This window comes from Bos javanicus, chromosome 7 (assembly GCF_032452875.1).
Source record: "Bos javanicus breed banteng chromosome 7, ARS-OSU_banteng_1.0, whole genome shotgun sequence".
Lineage (NCBI taxonomy): Eukaryota > Metazoa > Chordata > Mammalia > Artiodactyla > Bovidae > Bos > Bos javanicus.
The window spans coordinates 14,915,924-14,935,979 of record NC_083874.1 but is presented as its reverse complement, the minus strand read 5'-3'; the positions used below and the strand labels follow the sequence as shown (position 1 = coordinate 14,935,979).

The 20,056-nt window shown below is 51.2% G+C and overlaps 1 protein-coding gene across 16 annotated transcripts in view; it reads right to left on the bottom strand.

Annotated features, from left to right (window-relative positions):
* Positions 1-20,056, bottom strand: part of DNM2 (dynamin 2) — an 89,981-nt gene that overhangs the window by 25,515 nt on the left and 44,410 nt on the right. For 10 of the 16 annotated variants that reach the window (XM_061422181.1, XM_061422172.1, XM_061422167.1 and 7 more), the window contains 9 exons: positions 18,673-18,876; positions 15,946-16,044; positions 12,594-12,754; positions 9,314-9,456; positions 6,667-6,802; positions 5,545-5,612; positions 3,477-3,615; positions 2,338-2,424; positions 71-141 (listed from right to left, as the gene is read on the bottom strand). In XM_061422181.1, the coding sequence (XP_061278165.1) occupies positions 71-141; positions 2,338-2,424; positions 3,477-3,615; positions 5,545-5,612; positions 6,667-6,802; positions 9,314-9,456; positions 12,594-12,754; positions 15,946-16,044; positions 18,673-18,876 (1,108 nt within the window). Of the gene's footprint in view, positions 1-70; positions 142-2,337; positions 2,425-3,476; positions 3,616-4,782; positions 4,922-5,544; positions 5,613-6,666; positions 6,803-9,313; positions 9,457-12,593; positions 12,755-15,945; positions 16,045-18,672; positions 18,877-20,056 lie in introns of all 16 variants that reach the window. The other 6 variants (XM_061422166.1, XM_061422178.1, XM_061422171.1 and 3 more) reach the window with 1 other exon arrangement.

The following is a 20,056-nucleotide window of genomic DNA, read 5'->3' as shown; positions in this document are numbered from 1 at the left end:
CTCTCAGGGCCTGACTCTGATGGGGGACACTGGTGCCGCCCCACCAGCTGATGTCTTGAAAAATACATACTTGGCAAATCCAATGAAGTCCTCATGGTTGGTGTTGATGTAGGACTGCTCAATGTCAATCAGAAGAAGAATCTGGGGGAAAAGTTGAGGGAGGTTGCTGTGAGTACAGAGCCAAGCCAGAGAGGAGCTGCTGTCAGAGCAATCCCCACACCCACCAGCAGGGGGAGCTGGAACTGCACCATTTCCAGGCAGGGCAACCACCCCCTTCCCATAGCCTGGGGACCATTGGCATGGAAAAGGGGGTATGGATGCTTCCAGACCCCAAGGCCTCCCACTCGAGAAAGACTGGGCCAACAGAGCATTGTGGTGGTCATAAGGGTGGCCTCTGAGGCGTGGAGCAAGGCAGTAAGGCCCCATGGCAAAGGTTTAAACGCGTCACAATATGTCGTCACATTTAGAGTAGCGCCGGTTGGGAAGACCTCCCGGAGAAGGGAATGGCGACCCACTCCAGGATTCTTGTCTGGAGAATTCCACGGACAGAGGAGCCTGGTGGGCTGCAGCCCATGGGGTCCCAAAGGGTCAGACACGGCTGAGCAACTAACACTTTCACTGTTTTGGCTTAAGTGCCTCATTAAAACAGCAAAGGAGGGAACTATAGTCAAAATCCTATGATAAACTGTCATGGGAAAGAATATGGAAAATGACCTATATGTATAACTGAATCATTTTGCTGCTTGGTAGAAATCACCACAACATTGTAAATCAACTACACTTCTTTAAAATTAAAAACAAACAGCAATGGTAATTAGGTCAGGTAAGGACATTAACATGAAACACACAGACACACACCAGCCAGCCAGATGTCATCTCAGATAAGGTACCAGCCCTCTAACAGTCCCGGCCCTTTCTGTCACTCTGCTGTGCTTCTGAACCCTTAGGGATAGAGTGGGCCAGGCACACGGATTTTGGGGACAAATGAGCTAGTTTCTTCTCCACCAATGTCAAGGGGAGAGGGACCATTCTCAATAAGGTGCTCCCACAGCCAGATAGAACAAGTGGGTTTATTTCGGTTCCAGTTTGAATAAACAGCTGCGAAACTCCTAGGATAAACCATCATGGAAAAGAATATATGTGTGTGTGTGAATAAACATATATACATAAAAGAATGCGTGAAAGTGAAAGTGTTAGGACACTCACTTGTGTCTGACTCTTTGGGACCCCATGGACTGTAGCCCCTGCCAGCCTCCTCTGTCCATGGGATTCTCCAGACAAGAATACTGGAGTGGGTTGCCACTTCCTACCTTCAGGGGATCTTCCCAACCCAGGGATGGAACCCAAGTTTCCTGCACTGCAGACAGGTTCTTAACCATCGGAGCCAAATGATGTATATATATGTATAACTGAGTCACTTTGCTGTACAGCAGAGATTGACAGAATGTTGTAAATCAATGACAGTTCAATTTTTTAAAATGTGGCAAATCCTAAAAAAAAAGAGAGAGAGAGAGAGAGAGATAAAGGCAGACTGGGAAGAGGTGGCGGGTGGGGGAAATGACCCAGATCAGACGTTGGGCCACGTGAAGGCAGACTGACAGCCCGGGCTGAGCAGGCGACAGGTGAGCCTTGGACTGTGGTGGTGGGCATGGCCTACTCTCTCCCTTCAGGTGTGCTTGCATGGTCTTCGCAAGACAACATGAAAACAGAGCACCAAAGGTGTTCCGCTGGGTGAACGCTGGCCAGCAGGCTGTGGTCCACCCCTGCCATGGCTGTCCAAGGAGACGCTGGCAGCACTGCAAACACCAGGGCTGAATCTCGAGAGCCTGGTGCCGGGTGAGGGGAGACGGAATCAAGAGGCTACGCCAGCAGGAGCCTGTGCACATGGCATCCTGGAAAAGGCAAGCAGAGGAGCAGCAGCCAGGTGGTCGCCAGGGCCTGAGGCGTGGGGAGGCACTGACCACGGGGCTCAACGACGGGAATTCAGGGGCGGCGGCAGAGCCATTCTGGGCATGGAGGGAAGTGGGGGTGACCTTGCTCTATGTTGCTTTTATAGTTGATCAGTTGTGTCTGACTCTGCAGCCCCATAGTCTGGCAGGCTCCTCTGCCCATGGGATTTCTCAGACAAGTATACTCCAGTGGGTTGCCATTTCCTTCTCCAGTGGATCTTCCCGACCCAGGGATCAAACCCATGTCTCCTGCACTGCCAGGTGAGTTCTTTACCACTGAGTCACCAGGGCGGACCACCTTGTTGTACACATTTGTCAAAACTCAGGTAATTGCACGACCAAGATGTGCTGCACATAAGTTACAACTATATCACACAAGAGCCAGTACCTGGTCCTTGGTCCTCCCCTCCCGTTCCCGGATGTAAGTGGTGACGATGCGTTCCGTTTCCTCTCGCAACCGCGGGTAGGAGCTGAGCTGGGGGAAAGCAGAGTGGTGACGTTGGCGGGGTCCTCGCAGGCGGGGGATGGGCACATGATGTGAGCCAAATGGAGAGCATGGCTGAGGGGCTGACATGGGGCAGACCCACCGAGACCCCACCCTGCTCCTATCTCAGAGCTGCTGCAGCTATGAGACAAGAAGGGGCGGTGGGGGGACGGTGGGCCAGAGAGCCTGAGTGGATGCCCACGCACACGCAGAGATGCTTTTCAGAGAATGCGGTTCTGAGGTGGCAAGTGGCAGAGAAAGCGAGTGACAGCCATCCACCTGCCTCGGAGTGCTGGGTGAGAGCAAGGACACAGTGGAATCAAAGCCCCTGGGTCACCAGGGCGAGGGGCAGCATCTGGGCCATCTACCTCAGAGGCACTCCCTTGGCAGAAAACCATGCCCAAGCATCTTGCCTTAAGGATCCAGTCCTCCGACACCCCCACTGCCCTGGCCTTTGCAGTGGCAACCAAACCAATGCACAGAAGCCCACCTTTCACAGTTTGCGCAAAGTCCATGAGTTGGAGGAAAACAAATTTTTGTTTTTTGGTCACACCACATAGCTTGTAGGATTTTAGTTTCCCAATCAGGAATCAAACACGAGTCCCCTGCAGTAGAATCTCAGTCCTAACCACAGCGCCACCAAGGAATTCTGAAAATTTCTTCAATGCTGGTGATATAAGAATATGCAGATCAGCACACCAGCAAAGTGTTTTACTGCCTCAGTGCTGGTTTGAAAACCCCCCTTCTCAAAGCAGTCCAGCGTTGGGCACAGACTCTGATCCCTGCTGTGGGTGAGTAAGCGCATCTGGCAACATCGAAGGCCTTCCAGCCCGCTGGAGGCCCAAATTGCAAAGGTGGACCCCACGTGTGCTTGGACTACCCCCTTGGGTCAGCCGAGGCAAAGCCGAGATGTCACCAAGCAGCCGCTGGAAGAGGGTTCCTGCCGAGGCAGAGTTTCCTAGCTGCTTGGGTGAACACTCAATGATGGGAAGGAGAAGATGGGGAACAGATGCGTAGGTGAGAAAAACGAAACCTCCTGTTACCTTCTCGGCACACTTTTTAATGACTGTGGCCAGTTCTGAGACCACGAGGTCAACACACTTCAAACTCGGCTCTTTGAGTTTTACAATCTGTTTTTTCACAATGGCTTCAAAGGCCATGTCGGGGGTGAAGAGCCCCGTCCTGGGTCATGCGGAGGGTGGGACGAGGTAGAAAGACACCCGGGGGCAGTGCAGGCCACACACGCAGGACGGGAGACAGAGAGAGAAGAAACAAGAGTCAGCTGGTTAGTGACATGCACGGAGGAGCCTGTGCCCGCATTTGCCCCAGAAGCTGCTTCGGATCAGGAGGCGTCCTGGGTCCGAGGGGTGGGCAGGGTTTGATTATATAAAAGTGGTACGGGTCAGAGCCAACATCCGAACAGCTAAGAGGGTGTGGAGGCCTTGAATTTTTGTATGTGTGAACATCTCCGAACTGTTGGGGTTTCTTTCCCCTCCCTGTTTCAATCGAAGAAGCTTAGGAAGCAAATGTGGGCTTTTCCAGACTGAGAACAGAAGAATCAAACAGAAACTCCTGCCATGGAAGGCTGACCCAGAGCTCCTCGGAAGGCTGACCCAGAGCTCCTCGGCCATGGTGGACGTGCAAGCACAAACCACCCACCAGGAAGCGCTTCAGCTGTCTGGCCAAAGAGTGCGGCCTAGGGAACCAGGCCGGCGGGGGCGCCGATGTGTCCTGTTCGAGTAGGGGCAGCGGCCCGTGAACACTAGCACACAAGTGCAGGTGACTTAGGGGATCTGAGGACTGGAGACCTGGGGGAACAGCCCCGCTCCTGGGGAGGGGTGGGGAAGCTGTAGAAGCTATAAGGGACCAAGCCCAAGCCTTGGCGCTCGTTATGTGGGTGGTGTTCGGGCCTTTCTTGGCTGGCTCTAGGAAAGCCTGAGGGCACCAGGCACTTGTCAAGAAGGAGTGAGGGGCAGGGAGGTTCAGGAAGCCTGGCCTCCAGCAGGTGACTCGAGGTCCCTCTCTGCTCCCCAGAAGACAGCAAAGCGACAGCCCAACGGAACCCCCATCAGACACATGCTAAGCTTGGTATCAGGGTCCCAGGGAGCCCTGCCCACCAGTCTGTGGAGACTGGAGGCCTGGCCTCCCCGGGCTGCACCCAGGCCAAAACACTCCCGCCCCAGCCTCTGGGAAGAGGCCACATTCTTGGAAACTGAGGCAATCTGGTAAGGGGGTGGGGGGTTGGGGAGACCAGCGGGGCGAAGGCTGAGCAGCACTGGGAGCCTGATACCAAGCACCCATAGCCCCGTTTCCACAAGGCCAGGAGTCACCCTGCCAAGGGTCCAATACCTTACTGGTACACTGCCTAACTGTATTGATTAGCTCCTGGATAACCAGGTCGACACATTTCAGACAGGGCTCTTTCAGCTTGACGACCTGCTTTTTCACAATGGCCTCGAATGCCAAGTCCGGGGTGAAGAGCCCGGTCCTAAAAGCATCCGAACCCAGGGGCAGGGGAGATAAGTCGGAGAGAAACAAAGCATGGTCAGCAATCTCACAGGCATGGGCCAGGTTCCCGGGACAGCCAAGGTCATGGCAGGTCAGGGGGTCAGATGCCTGCATCTGCTACCTGGAACCCCCCACCCAGGGTGATCTGAGGACCCCATGGCCATGCGAGACTGGACCAAGGGAGCTGTGACTTTTATTGCAAAATGGTGGGGACCCAGGAGGTTCAGAGGGCCCTCGTGACAGGAACAAATAAATGCTGGGTTCCTATGACCCAGCGCCACAGCTCTGACTCCGTCCGCATCCCCACCGCCCCCCGGGCAAATGTGCAGTGAGCTTTCTGCCTTGGCTGGTGACTGGGCCCTTGAACCAATGCTGAACCCTGGGCAGCAGGCAGCCCCGGGGCCTTCAAAAGACAAACAGAACTAAGCACATCCACCTCGAGTTCCCTTGGAGACCCAGAGGGAGAGACTTACAGCTACTGCAACCCCCTCCCCCGCTTCAGTCCTCACATTTGGGGTACCCAGAGGTTCAGGGGGACTGACTGGCTCTAGGGTGGCACCATGGAGATGGAGGGAACATGGCGCCTCTCCCCGTGGAACTTGCCTGACTCCGTGGATATTTTTAATGGCGTAGCTGATCTCCCGTCTTAAGTCTTTCTCATCGAACTCCATCTGAGAAAAGACAAACCAAACACATGCAAGGAGGTACCTGGGGGAACCCCCGCCAATTCAGGTCTGTATCTGGGGAATGTTACCTCCTGTGCACCATTTGTAGTCACACCGTAGGATATGTGATTGGTCAAAAATGTTTAAAAACGTTAAAACTCAGTTTAAGCAAGGATGCTCTGAAACTAACACTCTTGCTCTGTTCGAAGAAAAATCGACTTATACACACATTCTTCTGGGCTATGTGGCAGGACAAATTAAAAACCTTTAAAAACATACTTCTACTACCACCAATTAGTTTTAAGTGCTCTGGGAATTTATCTTGAGCAATGAATCAACAATTAGCTACATTCCCAAAACAATCTATAAGTGTTAAAAAAAATGTGCAATGCACCTAAATACCCCCAAATGGGAGACTGGTTAAAAAAGAAGATAGTGTTTTGCCATTGACGGGGCATGAACTGTATACACTAATTTGGAATGATGGCAATTATGTGAAAAAAGCATATAAAGAAGCATAATTTGTTCTTTTCTCCTTTCAGCTTTTGTTCTTCTTCTGCAAAGAACGTGACTGGTTTTTACAAAGATGGTATGTGCTCACTATAAAACCTGTACAACTTCCAGCAATTAAAACAAAAAGAAAAATCTCTTAATTCCAGCACCCAGAGCTGACATTTTTATGAATATCCTTGCACCTCTGTCTCTGCAAAGACACCCATCTCAATGTGTGTGTATGATTTCATATGAAGGATGTTATTTATAACAACTGTTATGTTATGGTGCCCAGGCTGGCTCCATAGTCTTCTTCCCTTTCAACGGGGACATTTTCCCAGGTGAATTTACCTGTATGTTCTATGTATTTTGCAAAGAGCATGTATTCAAAGGAAAATGTTGGAGCTTTTCATATGACTCTGCTGGAAATCACTAAGCTCAGAGAAGGAGGCCCATGGGGTCTGCAGGTGGGAGCTCAAGACCTCGCGGCCTGGGAGGAAGCCAGGTTCAAGGTCAACTGAGCAGGTTGGTCAAGGTTGAGCAGAGGGCCCAGCCCGCGTAGCGCTACCTTCACCAGCTCGAAGGGAAATCGCTCGTGGAAGATGCGATTGATCCGGGCGCCCCCAGAAAGCTCCAGTGTGTCCACCTGGTCTCCAGAGCCCTCAATCCTCTTCTCAAAGTCCACCCCAAACTGCTGGACCATCCTGTGAGGAAAGAGAAAACCTGAGCGTCAAAGCAGAGGCACTGACACGGCTCTGGAACTACATCCCAAGTCAAGCCATGGCTTACTTTCCTCCTTTTATTTTTTTGGGGACAAAATGTATGTGTGGGTCAAAAAAACAGACAAAATCCAGGCGCTGTCGAGGGCAAGCACTTGCTACATGCCAGGCCCCCTCCATAGGCCTACTATGATCATTCACTCATTGAACTGGGGACACAAGGGGCAGTTATCACTCCCTTTTGCAAGAGTGAGGTGTGGGAGAGGGGAGATCACAGTTCAGCAACCTCTGCCCTGAGGTTTGGCCTAATCCAGCAGAACTGTGATATATAAATGGAGCACCTCCACACCATTCGGGTGGCTTCCTCCAGTTCCTACCACCTCCCAGTCTGGAGTTGCAGACTCCACCACTGATGGGCTATGAGGCCTTGGACAGGTGGGTTTGCCCTCTAAGCCTCAGTATCTCCATCTCCAAAGTGGGCTGATTCTAACAGTACCTCCATGTAGGGTCATGGTAAGGGTATTTAAGGAGTTTCAAGATTTCATCAACTCAGAAAAGGCATCAATCTCAAAATGTACTATTAGCCTGGACACCCGACAAAAAAAGAAACATGCTGCCAATGAATAGTAATCCACCTGAAATTTGCTTTCAGAGAAGTGAAGATTTTTTAGTGCACACGTAATTCATGAAATGTGGTAAAACCACCTGGCCCTTTAGAATGCAGCCCAGCCCTTAAAAAGTGTCTCAAGAGTATTGCTGATTAGGGCTGTGATGAAGTGAGTGGTAAGGAACTAAGATATTTATTAGTGTTATGGTTGTCTTTAACATTTCTAACTGTTTTCCCCCAGTCCTCTGCACTGTCCTAGGAATACGTTAAGGCTGTACATTGTCACCCTGCTTATTTAACTTATATGCAGAGTACATCCTGAGAAATGCTGGCCTGGATGAAGCACAAGCTGGAATCAAGATTGCCAGGAGAAATATCAATAATCTCAGATATGCAGATGGCACCACCTTTATGGCAGAAAGTGAAGAACTAAAAAGCCTCTCAATGAAAGTGAAAGTGGAGAGTGAAAAAGTTGGCTTAAAGCTCAATATTCAGAAAACTAAGATCATGTCATCCGGTCCCATCACTTCATGGCAAATAGATGGGGAAACAGTGAAAACAGTGGGTGATTTTATTTTTTTGGGCTCCAAAGTCACTGCAGATGGTGACTGCAGCCATGAAATTAAAAGACGCTTACTCCTTGGAAGGAAAGTTATGACAAGCCAAGACAGCATATTAAAAAGCAGAGACACTACTTTGCCAACAAAGGTCCGTCTAGTCAAGGCTATGGTTTTTCCAGTGGTCATGTATGGATGTGAGAGTTGGACTATAGAGAAAGCTGAGTGCCGAAGAACTGATGCTCTTGGAACTGTGATGGTGGAGAAGCCTCTTGAAGAGTCCCTTGACTGCAAGGAGAGCCAACCAGTCCATCCTAAAGGAGATCAGTCCTGAGTGTTCATTGGAAGGACTGATGCTGAAGCTGAAACTCCAATACTTTGGCCACCTCGTGCAAAGAGCTGACTTGTTTGAAAAGACCCTGATGCTGGGAAAGATTGAGGGCAGGAGGAAAAGGGGATGACAGAGGATGAGATGGTTGGATGGCATCACCAACTCAATGGACATTGAGTTCGAGTAGACTCCAGGAGTTGGTGATGGACAGGGAGGCCTGGCGTGCTGCAGTCCACAGGGTCGCAAAGAGTCCGACATGACTGAATGACTGAACTGAACTGAACTGAACTGAAGAAGCAGGAGTAGCTGGCACAAGGCAGGGTGCCCTCCCCCCATGTCTGTTCTCCCTGCAGCCTCCAGGGGGCGCCCGTGAACACCTGAGTCAGGCCAGGTCCTACCAGAGCTCAGACACTCCAGGCTCCCACCATACTCAGAGCAAAAACTAAGTCCTCCCCATGGTCTACGAGGCCCTGCAGGCCCTACCCTGTCCTGTCCTGGGCCTCCTTTCTTCCTACTCTCCCCTCACTCACTCCGCTCCAGCCACATGGGCCTTCTCCAACACGCTGGATGCAATCCTGCCTCAGGGCCTTTGCACTGGCCAGCCCCCCACCCCCAGGACTGCACAGCCCCTTCCTCACCTCTTCAGGTCTCTGCCTGACTCTTCACTGACCACTTGATTTTAAACAGCACCCCAAGCCTACCTTGGCACTCTCCAGCCCCTTCCCCACTTTGACATTTTGCCATTTCACAGATTATTCACATGTTCTTATTTACTTACCTTGTTTCATCCCTCTCCCCTCCCCTTTCTGAGCACGTGGGGTGTCTGCCCCACACACTGGAGCAACCCTGGTGCTCAGGACAGGGCCCAGCACATAGGAGGCTCTGGTGAAGGGTTTGCTGAACAGATAGATGGGTGGGAGCCTGTGGCTGGGAGGAGGCCCTTGAGCCTCCTGGGGGAGTGCCAGGCTTGGGGAGTGCCAGGCTGGGGGAGGGGCACGTACTGCAGCAGAGCTTTGGTCTTGCGTGTGGGGTCATCGGGCCGGAAGTTCTTGTACTCCTCCACCTCCTTCTCCAGGGATAGCAGCTGGCTCTGCAGCTTGCTGCGCAGGGCCGGCAGTGATTCCCGGATGTGGTTGGTCAGTTGCTGTGGGAGAGAGGTCAGAGGTCAACATAGGCAGGATGCTGAGAAGGGGCAGACCTGCTCCATCCCCAGCCTCAAAGGACCAATGGAAACCCTGAGCAGCAGGGAAGGTGACACAGCCTGGTCCACAGCAGTGCAAGGCTGCAGACAGCCCACGGGGACCTGGGAGAGGACAGATTAACTGGGCCATGCACACCATGGATCAAGAGAGCAGGACCCAAGTGCTGGCCGTGAAGAGCCAGTGTCACTCACTGGAGAACAAAACAAAGCCTAGGAAGGACTTCCCTGGTGGTCCAGTGGTTAAAAATCTACCTTCCACTGCAGGGGACAGGGGTTTGATCCCTGGTCAGGGAACAAAGATTCCACAGGTCGTGGGGCAACAAAGCCTATGTGCCACAATTAAGATCTGATGCAGCCAAATAAATAAATAAAGTTTTAAAGGCTACAAAGCCACTGCAGGACCCAGGCACGGGAGGACTGACAGGCCATGGTGTATGGACAGACCACAGGGATGGGCCCTACAAACTAGGACAGAAACAGTTCACCGAAAAAGGCACAGGACACATGTAGGATGTGATCCCTTCTGAGAAGATGGGGAGAACTGAGAGTACATTTTCATCTGCACAGAGTGCAGGATGGTTCATGAGGGTCACGAGGACCCTGCCCGCAGACCCCCCTCTATTATTTGGTTTTTAACCACGGGGACTCGTTCATTATCCACAAACTTTAAAAGGAGGCAGTCGTGCAGAAAAGATTAGGTATTGAGCCTTGAGATCAGCTGTTCAAGAAAAACCTAGATAGAGACTTCCCTGATGGTCCAGTGGTTAGAACTCCTGGCTTCCACTGCAATGGGCATGGCTTCCACCCCTGATCAGGGAACCAAAATCCGGCATGCCAAATGGCATGGCCAAAACAGAAACAAGTCAGGTACGGAGCAGCGGGTAAATACATTAACTGTTCAGGTGGCAACAAGGAAGATGGAAAGGATAGAACAGGAAAAGAGAGGAGGTGGTGCACGTGGGATGAGCAGGCAGGAGGGAGGCCGGCAGTCCAGGCACATTGGCCCCTCCAGTGTTTATGGTCTTGAGAAAGAAGCCCAGGAAGTGGCGACACGGGCCGTCTGAGGGTGGTAGTGAGGGGGCCTGTCACGGCATGGGAGGAAGTGGAACATTCACTGTATCCGGACGGTTTTTAAAAATACTCTTTCAAAAGAGAAAGAGAGAAGAAATGAAAAAAATAAAAGGCATAAAATCAACTCAAACCACCCAAATGGAAATGCACTGGTGCATTTTGTCCTACGAGACAAAAGAAATGACAAACTATTAAGGTAGGAGAAAGGTGTGCAGGAGCCTCACGCACTGAGGCCTGAATCTGACGGTCACCCCAAAACCCTCTGTGACCGGGGGCCCCTTCCTGGGGGAGCTGCAGGTCCCCAAGGGTGGCAGTCCACTCTGGTCCCTGTCGCCTTTCTGGGGCATGACCCTGTTTAGCTCATGGGGCGATAGGGGCAGGGGGACCCCATTCTGGGAAGCACCGGGATGTGGGCCCAGGCTCCCAGGAGGCCAGCTGGGCTCTCAGAGGAGGCCCCAGGCACCTGCAGGCAGTTTTACTTCCCTTCCCCTCCCGCCGCCCCCTGCCCAGGCAGACCCCCGCTTCCTTTCCTGCAGGGCCCCTCCCACCGGACACTCACTTCCCTGTTTGTTCTCCTGAGAGCTATGCTCTGCCTTTCCGCCCTCTGCCAGCCCTCATCGCTTCTTAACACTTGAAGTGTTCCTAGCCTTTATCTGGGGATTTGTCCTGAGTCAGTGCCCCCAATCAGAAATATGCCTTCCCCTGGCACTTTCCTGGTGGTCCAGAGTTTAAGAGTCTGTGCTTCCACTGCAAGGGCACAGGTTCAATCCTAGGTCAGGTAACTAAGATCCCACATGCCATGTGGTGTGGCCAAAAAAAAAAAAAAAAGAGAGAAATATGCCTTTCCCCCAGGATAGGGCCCAGCTCCCCGACTGGTACTGTGTCCCACTGCAGGCAGGAAGAACATTTACATTGTTACCCTGCAGCCCAAGGTGCTACCGTAAAGCACCGAGGGGGGATAACTCATAACCCCAAGGCCACGGAGGACCACACTGCCTGCTACTCCGCAGCTATATAACCCCACACTGGGGATCTTACTCTCAGAGAACCTGGCACACACGCAAAACAATGCCATTGAACAGCAGCCCAATCACTTCTCGCCTTTTGGCTAAGATCAAGTGTAAATATCAGCCCTTTATTGACTGGGAGCCTCAGAAACCAGCCACGTGGCTCTGCAAAAAGAGCCTGTCTAAACAGACGAGGGCCCATGTGTTCAGGGGCTTCTACAGGGCCACAAAGAAGAGTGAAGAAGGCTTCTACAGGGACAGAGCTCCAGGAGATACTGTTGAGTTAAAAAAAAGAAAAGGAAATGGAGGGCATCCATGACTATGGATAAAGGGGGAAATGTGCTTCTCAGAAGTCCTTTCTGCATTCATGGACAGAGAGAAACTCAGGCAGTGTTAACAGTGGTGGGTGAGAGGTAGGGGGACACGGCGCTTCACTGTATCCTTTTGAATCCGCCTGCCAATGCAGGAGACAGAGGTTCAATCCCCGGTCCGGGAAGATACCACATGTTGCAGAGCAGCTGAGCCCATCAGCCAGAACCACGGGCTCAGCGCTCTAGAGCCTGTGGTCCGCAACAAGAGGACCCACTGCAATGAGAAGCCTGCGCACCACAACCAGAGCAGACCCCTGCTCAGCACCGCAAGAGAAAAGCCCGCACAGCAACAGAGACCCAGTGCAGCCAAAAATACATCAAATAAATAAGCTACTTAAAAAAAAAAAAAGAATATATGTATGTATAACTGAGTTGCTTTGCTGTACAGAAGAAATCAACACAACATTGTAAATCAACTATACTTCAATAAAAATTTTAAAAAATAATGGTAACAATAGTAGCGATGGTAGTAATAACACCAACACTGACTCTTCTCCAGGCACTGATTCAAATGTTCATTGAACTCAACTCGGCTAAAATGAGCGCTGCTCTAGACTAACGCCAGCACCACTGTGGAACGCAGCGGCTTGCAGTGCACAGCCTCAGCAACTGCACAAAATCCTCACCGTACCTGATTCAGAGTCTTCTGCAGGTGCGGGGTGCCCATGCGGTCAGCTATGTGCCGGTAGGCTGGGTGGGAGAGGAAAAACTTCCTCTCGGCCGCCAGCGCTGTGCGGATGTCCTTCTTGCCCTCAATATCCTTCTGGCTGCGGTTGACCACTCCAATGTAGCCTATGGAGAGAGAGGGTCAGGTCATGGCAGTGCCAGGCAAGCCTAGGAACCCAGACGCCCACTACAGACCAGCCATGTGGCTGGGCAATATGCAGGTGTAGACATGGATCCTGCCCTACAAGTCCCTCCCAGATGAGGTGACAAGCCTTATGAGTTACTCAGAGGCAACACTGAGAATGCAAACACAGAGCACCCTAAGTGTTCGGAGGAAGGAGAGATTACATTCAGCCTGGTGAGAGGGACTAGAGAGAGAACAGCTAGGGAGATGAAATCCATAATCTGAGCTTTAAAGACAGAAAACAGTAGGCCAATGGGAAAAGCTAATCGTGCCAGATATTAATACCTATTCTAAAGCGATTGTATTTGGGGACTTTCCTGGCAGTCCAGTGGTTAAGACCCTGCGCTTCCAAAGTAGAGGGCACAGATTCGACTCCTGGTCAGGGAACTAAGATCCACAAGGAGATCAAACAGTCCATCCTAAAGGAAATCAATCCTGAATATTCATTAGAAGGACTAATGCTGAAGCTCAAGCTCCAATACTTTGGCTACCTGATGCGAGGAGCCGACTCACTGGAAAAGACCCTGATGCTGGGAAAGACTGAGGGCAGGAGGAGAACGGGGTGACAGAGGATGAGATGGCTGGATGGCATCACCAACTCGACGGACGTGAATCTGAGCAAGCTCTGGGTAACAGTGGAGAACAGGGGAGCCTGGTGTGCTACAGTCCATGGGGTCACAAAGAGTCAAACACAACTTAGTGAGTGAACAACAACAACAACAACGGTTGGCAAAGAAACAAAGTCTGGTGGCCACCAAAATGAACTCCCTAGGGATTCATAGATTTCCACAGAAAACATAACTGCAAGTACTTGAATGGGTGGTTTTTCAAAACTACTGTATTTGTGTTAAAACTGTCTGAACAGAACATAAGCAACAGTTAATTGTAAGTGTAAGAGAAGTGGGGCTTATACAGGAGGCGGTTGGGAGCCAGCTTCTGAAACGACAGTTTAAGGTACCATTCGGCAATTTTTTTTAAACACAAAAAACCATTAGCATGAGAAAACTACTTTGAAAAGAGAATCTACAATATTTGGACATAAAGGAGTTGGAAGAGGATGAGGAAGGGGGATTCAAACAGCCAGCAGCCCCAGGTGTGGACACGAGGCACCCCACCGCACGGGTGCACGAATGGGCGTCGGGGGAAGCGGGAAACTTAGCCTGGTGGCCAACACGTGGGAGGCGCTCGGTCAGCAGACGTGCGTATCGTTGTCCACATAATGAAAGCTGGAAAGGTGACCTGGGCCTAGGTGGCGACAGGTCAGAAGTGATAAACACACACATCTGTACCCCCTTCTCTTAGCAAGGACCGATGTTTCTTTGGAGAGGAGGGCCGCAGCCCCAGCCAACTATCCTGCCAAGTCGTGTGCAGACCTGACGGTTTCTCGTCCTCTCTGGAGCTATCAAGTCCACCTTACAGATGAGGGAAGCGAGGTAGGCCAAGGAGGGGCCCTTTGCCCACATGGTCACATGGAGAATCAGTGGCAGCAAGGTGTGAACCCAAATCAGTGTGAAGGGCAAAGAGCAAGGGGCAGAGATGGTGTCTGGCTTGTTTTGTGGTTCCTTTTGTTAACTTAAAAAAGAAGGATCCAGGGACTTCCCTGGTGGTCTAGTGGTTAAGAATCCACCTTAAAAGTAGGGGACACGGGTTCAATCCCTGGTCCGGGAGGATTCCACATGCCTCGGGGCCACTAGGCCACGACTACCAAACCCCGCGCGCCTACAGCCTGTGCTCTGTAACAAGAGAAGCCACTGAGAAGCAATGAGAAGGCCGAGCATCCCAACTGGAGCGTAGGCCCGCTCGCCTCAACTAGAGAAAAGCCCGTGCAACAAGGAAGACCCAGCAGAGCCCAAAATAAGTAAAACAGAATAAATAAATTAAAATTTTTTAAAAATCTGGAATTCCAATAAACACAAGACTGATCAGCCTCTGTCTAGATCTAATTACTTGTTTGCAAGGACCTATAATTGGCCAGATCCCGAGTGAGGCGCACAGATCGAGTGGCTGGAGGGGGAGTCGCTGGAACAGAAACGTAGGTGTTTGTGTGTCAAATGACAGGGCGCCTGGATTTGCTTCATAATCCCCCAGGAAGGGGAGAACAACAGGAGAGTTTATTCGGGATAGTGAGGGTTAGCTGTGTGTGATGAGCAACGAGGCTGGTCTGGGGGAACACCTCATGTTTTTCTCTCCACGTGAGAAAATGCTTGACAGCAAGTACTGAACATTAAAAGGTACAGGGGCTTCCCCAGCGTCCAGTGGTTAAGAGTCTACCTTCCAACACAGGGGATGTAGGTTTGATCCCTGGTCAGGGAGCTAAGATTCCACATGCCTCACGGCCAAAATTCCAAAACAGAAAAAAAAAAAAGAAGAGGAAGGAGAAATATTGTAACAAATTCCGTTAAAGCCTTAAAAAATGGTCCCTGTCCAAAAAAAGAAAAATTACAAATCCTCAGGCACTCTTAGGAAGGAGAGCCAGAGTAGTAACTATGGGGAGAAGCTAAATAATGGGTGATTTCAGTTTTCTTCTCCTGGACACTTCTTTTTGTTCCCCAAATGAGTAGTTGTTCACCATATAAATGAAAAAGGAATGTACACACATCAGAAGAAAAAGCTAGGCCTTCCCTTGCGGTCCAGTGGTTAAGAATCCACCTGCCAATGCAGGTGACACGGGTTCGACCCCCTCCAGGAAGATCCCACATGCCACGGAGCAACTAAGCCCACGCCACACAACTACTGAAGCCTGTGCACCCCGGAGCCTGTGCTCCAGAACAAGAAACACCACTGCAATGGGAAGCCTGCGCACTGCAACAAAGAGCAGCCCCCACCTGTCGCTACAATCAGAGAAAGCCCACATGCAGCAGTGAAGACCCAGCACAGCCAAAAAATAAAATCTTAAAAAAAAAAGAGAAATATACATGTGTTCACTTGGGCAGAGAAAAAGAAGGGTCTACAATGGGACTGAGAAGCAGTTTTTTCTGGGCAGTGGGAAAGTGGGATGGTGAATGCATTTGTGAGCATTTGCTGAGGTTTCAGGAAAGACAACAACCAAAATGAGTCGTTTTCCCAAAGCAGAGGCACCCCAGCTCTCCTGTGACTCAAGCCCACCCATCCTGGCCAACCCCCTGCCCCGCACCTCTCCTCAAGGGGAGTAGCTTGTTCTCCAGGACATCCCTGGCATCCGTGCCTTCATCCATCAGGTCGAGTTTGGTGATGACGCCGATGGTCCGCAGGCCTGAAAGAGCACAGAGGTCAGAGGGCACCACGAGGAAGGAGCTCAGGCCACCTGGGCCACCTGGGTCCCCACTTCCAGACCACGTGACCAGCCTAGACCCTAGCTTCCCTCATGTCAAATGAAGGCAGGAACACGCCAGTCTCAGGGGCGTGTCCAGACAATAAACCCGGCACAGGGTGCATGTTCAATCAGTCAACACTGGCCATCATCGGTCATGGGTAGTCTTGCTGCTGCAGAATCTGGGGCAACCTTACCAAACATGAACCCCAGGTCAGTATCTCCATGCTATACTTTCTGAGTGGCATGCAGAGTTCCAACGTAACACGCCAACCTGAGACAACGGTTTCCAGGGTTACCTCTCATCTGAATGGCCAGAATGACACTGTGGACACCATCCTGTGGAATTCCTCCTCATCCCAAACTGCCCTGAATCGAGAGAACCCTGCCAATCAACTGTCCCCCACTGGTGCCTGAGGGCCCCCTCTGTGTTAGCCGTGTGTGTGTGTGTGTGTGTGTGCGTGTGTGAGAGAGAGAGAGAGACACATGCAGGGGACAGAGAGAAGCCCAGGGAGACCTCTGGGGGGGCTGCTAAAGTAGGCATTAAGCAGGTGCCCTGGTATGCCCACCTGCCCACATTCTGCTATGAGATTATGAGCTGGCATCACCTTTTCGGAGGTCAAAGGAACCACCACTGCAAGCACCCACTAAGCTTGTGTGGGGTGGGGAGGGGAGACGCAGCCCGAGGTAGAGGGATGTGATTGGGGGAGGGGAGGTCAAAGATCAGAAACCCAAATGTTCAAGAACAAGAGAAAGGAAGCAGCAGGCTGCCCGATGGATGGCGACCGACCTGTGTCCCTGTGGTAATGGGCAAACACACTCATACAACAGAAAAACAAAGGAAGGTCATCCCTTTATTTTTCCATCCCCTTTTTTAACACATGAGTTTACAGGGCTTCCCCAGTGACTAAGACGGTAAAGAATCCGCCTGCAATGCAGGAGACCCAGCTTCGATTCCGGGGTAGGGAAGATCCCCTGGAGAAGGGAATGGCAACCCACTCCAGTATTCTTGCCTGTAGAATCCCATGGACAGAGGACCCTGGCGGGCTACAGTCCATGGGGTGGCAAAGAGTTGGACACGACTGAGTGACTAACACTTTGACGTGGAAGAACAAACTCTGAAAGAATGTTTGCCAAGTGGGGCCACCAGCATCTGCAGGGGGAGAGGAACTGTCACAGTTTAGGGTCTGATGTTTCACAATGGTGCCATTTAGGGGTAACTATCATGAATACTTTCAAAGTTAGACAGCTACTTTTTTTCCGGAAGAAGGTCAGCAACAAGTTCACAAATGATGCTTAACCATTTTCACCCCTACTTCCTCACTGCCTGTTCAGCCTCTATCCTCTGATCAGGACATAGTCACATCCATGTCTGGTATTGGACTCGGGGGACAGGAAGGCCTGGGGGGCTATGGGTAGGGGGTGCCCTCCCAGGAAAGTGAACCTCGATGACTGTGGGGGCAGAGCTGGCAGAGCCCTGAGCTTTGAGGAGCTCGCGGTCCAGGGCAAAAAAGGAGCCACCTTCACTGACCGTGTTCCACGCCTGTGAACTAGGGAGCATGAGGCCACAGAGCCTGTCTCCCCCAGCTCCTCACTGGTCCCTAACTGCTTCCAGAATGCTGTGGGATTCAAGCAGTCGGCAGACAATTCGGAAAATGTACCTGTGTGTGTGTCAGACTCTGCTAACCCCCACCACTGTCAGAATACACCCAACTCCCCACCGCAGCCCAAAGACCCAAAGCCCAAAGACTGGCCCAGCTGCTCCCAGCACCAGCCCCACCTTGTCCTTTAGCTCACTCTGCTCCAGCCACACCGGCCTTCCCACTGTGTCCTGGACGTTCAAGCCTCTCTGAATGGGCTCCGTTTGCTCCCCATGCTTGCCGCTGCCTGAAGTCATCCCACGCGCGTATTTCCTTGTTGGAGTCTGTCGCTCCCACTGGTGGCAGGGCTCCCTGTCAACTCTGTCCCCTGCAGGGTCCCCAAGACCGTAACAGATCCCGGCACACAGCCAGGGCTTAACCTGACATTTACTGAACGAATGCCCGGAGCCAGAGATGGCCCAGAGGTGCCCAAGCCTCCATCACTCCCTATTGCCCCACTGGCTTCACTAACTCGTCCTCCTTTCACCTTTCCCGCCAGCCCCTGAGCACTGATGCAGAGACCCTCGGTCCTCTCGGCAGCTCTCTAAGTCAGGACTGCAGTTCTTATTTCAACAGGAGGGACCAAGCCTCAAGGGGGAAGAACAACTTCTCAAAGTGGGATTGGGACTCCCATCTGTGCCCAAAGAGGCCTGCATTCTTCCTACACCCAACTCCCCACACTAGCTCTCTGTGCAGGCAAAGCAAGGACCAACTTGCCAAGGGGGAATGCTGCCCGCCACACACTGGCCTGCCAGTGGACACCCTTCTAGAACACCTGGCCCTTATGGGAAATGCAGTATCCCAGGCCTTTTCTGGGGTAAACTGTGAGCCAAAGAGATCACCACTGATGCAGAGTTGAGAATGTGGGGCAAGTCGATATGCTGAGAAGTGTGGGAAAGAGGGAGCTGCTGCCACGGGGCTTGGCAGGTACCTTGAGGATCGACCTCCTTGGCCAGCTTTAGGGCGTCTGAGTTGGCCAGGTCCATGTTGGCGGGGGTGACAGCAAGGATGAGGCTGCTTTCCCGGCTGATGAACTGCAAGATCATGTCCTTGATCTGGTACTCGATATCCTGGGGCTGGTCCCCCACAGGCACCTTTGTGATGCCTGGGAGGTCGATGAGGGTCAGGTTCAACACTACAGGGGAAATCAGAGAGAGAGGCCATCAAGAGCCGGGAGCAGGGGAGGCATGCATAACCCTGGAGAGACCTGGCCTGCCTCCCCCAGTGCTGGGCATCAGGCACAGGATTATTCCTGTGTTTCAACTGGATCACTTGACTTGATAACTCCCTCCTAGGGTCCCATCCTATGGACACTCTCTCTGTACTCTATTTCACTGAGACAGTTTTGTTTTGTTTTAAAATATTTATTTGACTGCGTTGGGTCTTAGTTGCAGCATGTGGGATCTAGTTCCCCAACCAGGGATCGAACCTGGGACCCCTGCACTGGGAGCTCGGAGTCTTAGCCACTGGACCATCAGGGAAGTCCTAGTTGTTTTTATTTTAATGAAGTCACTATATTATTTTTTTCTTATTGAAGTATTGCTAAAGTACAATACTCTATGAGTTTCAGGCATATAACACAGTGATTCACAATCTTTAAAGGTTATGCCCCATTTATAATTATTCTCAGTGATACGATTTTAAATCTGGATACTTGCATGTGTAGACTGGAATCGCTCTCAAAGGTTAAATAAGTTTGCATGTGTATCATGAGCACACTGATTTAGTCAATATCAAGGAATTATTAAAAGCAAAAAAGAAGATTCTCTGGTAAGAAACACACTCTGAGGGACTACCCTGGTGGCTCGGTGGTTAAGACTCTGTGCTCCCAACGCAGGGGGTATGGGTTCGATTCCTGGTTGGTGATTAAAATGCCGCATGCCCACATACTATGTGGTGCGGCCAAAAAAATAAAAACGCGTTCTGAGACGCACTCATACAAGAAGAGAGACACCAGTGACTTTTCTGTCGGGCTATGATTTGAGTAAAAGTGGCGAAACACACATATGTGATGTACCCACATATTCATAACTGACTACGTATGCACTGTATATCATTTGAAGAACATGAAAGGCATCTTTAATTTTGAAAGTAGGGTAGATTTTTGCTGGATATACCTTTTTTATAAATTTGAATATGCATCCTGTACAGGGATCATTTATTTGAAAATAAGTATATTAAAAAACTCATCACAGGGACTTCCCTGAGGGTCCAGTGGTTAGAACTCCACCCCTCCAATGCAGGGGGCACAGCAGGGTTCGATCCCTGGCTGGGGAACTAAGGTCCCACATGCTGTGGGGTGTGGCCAAAAATTT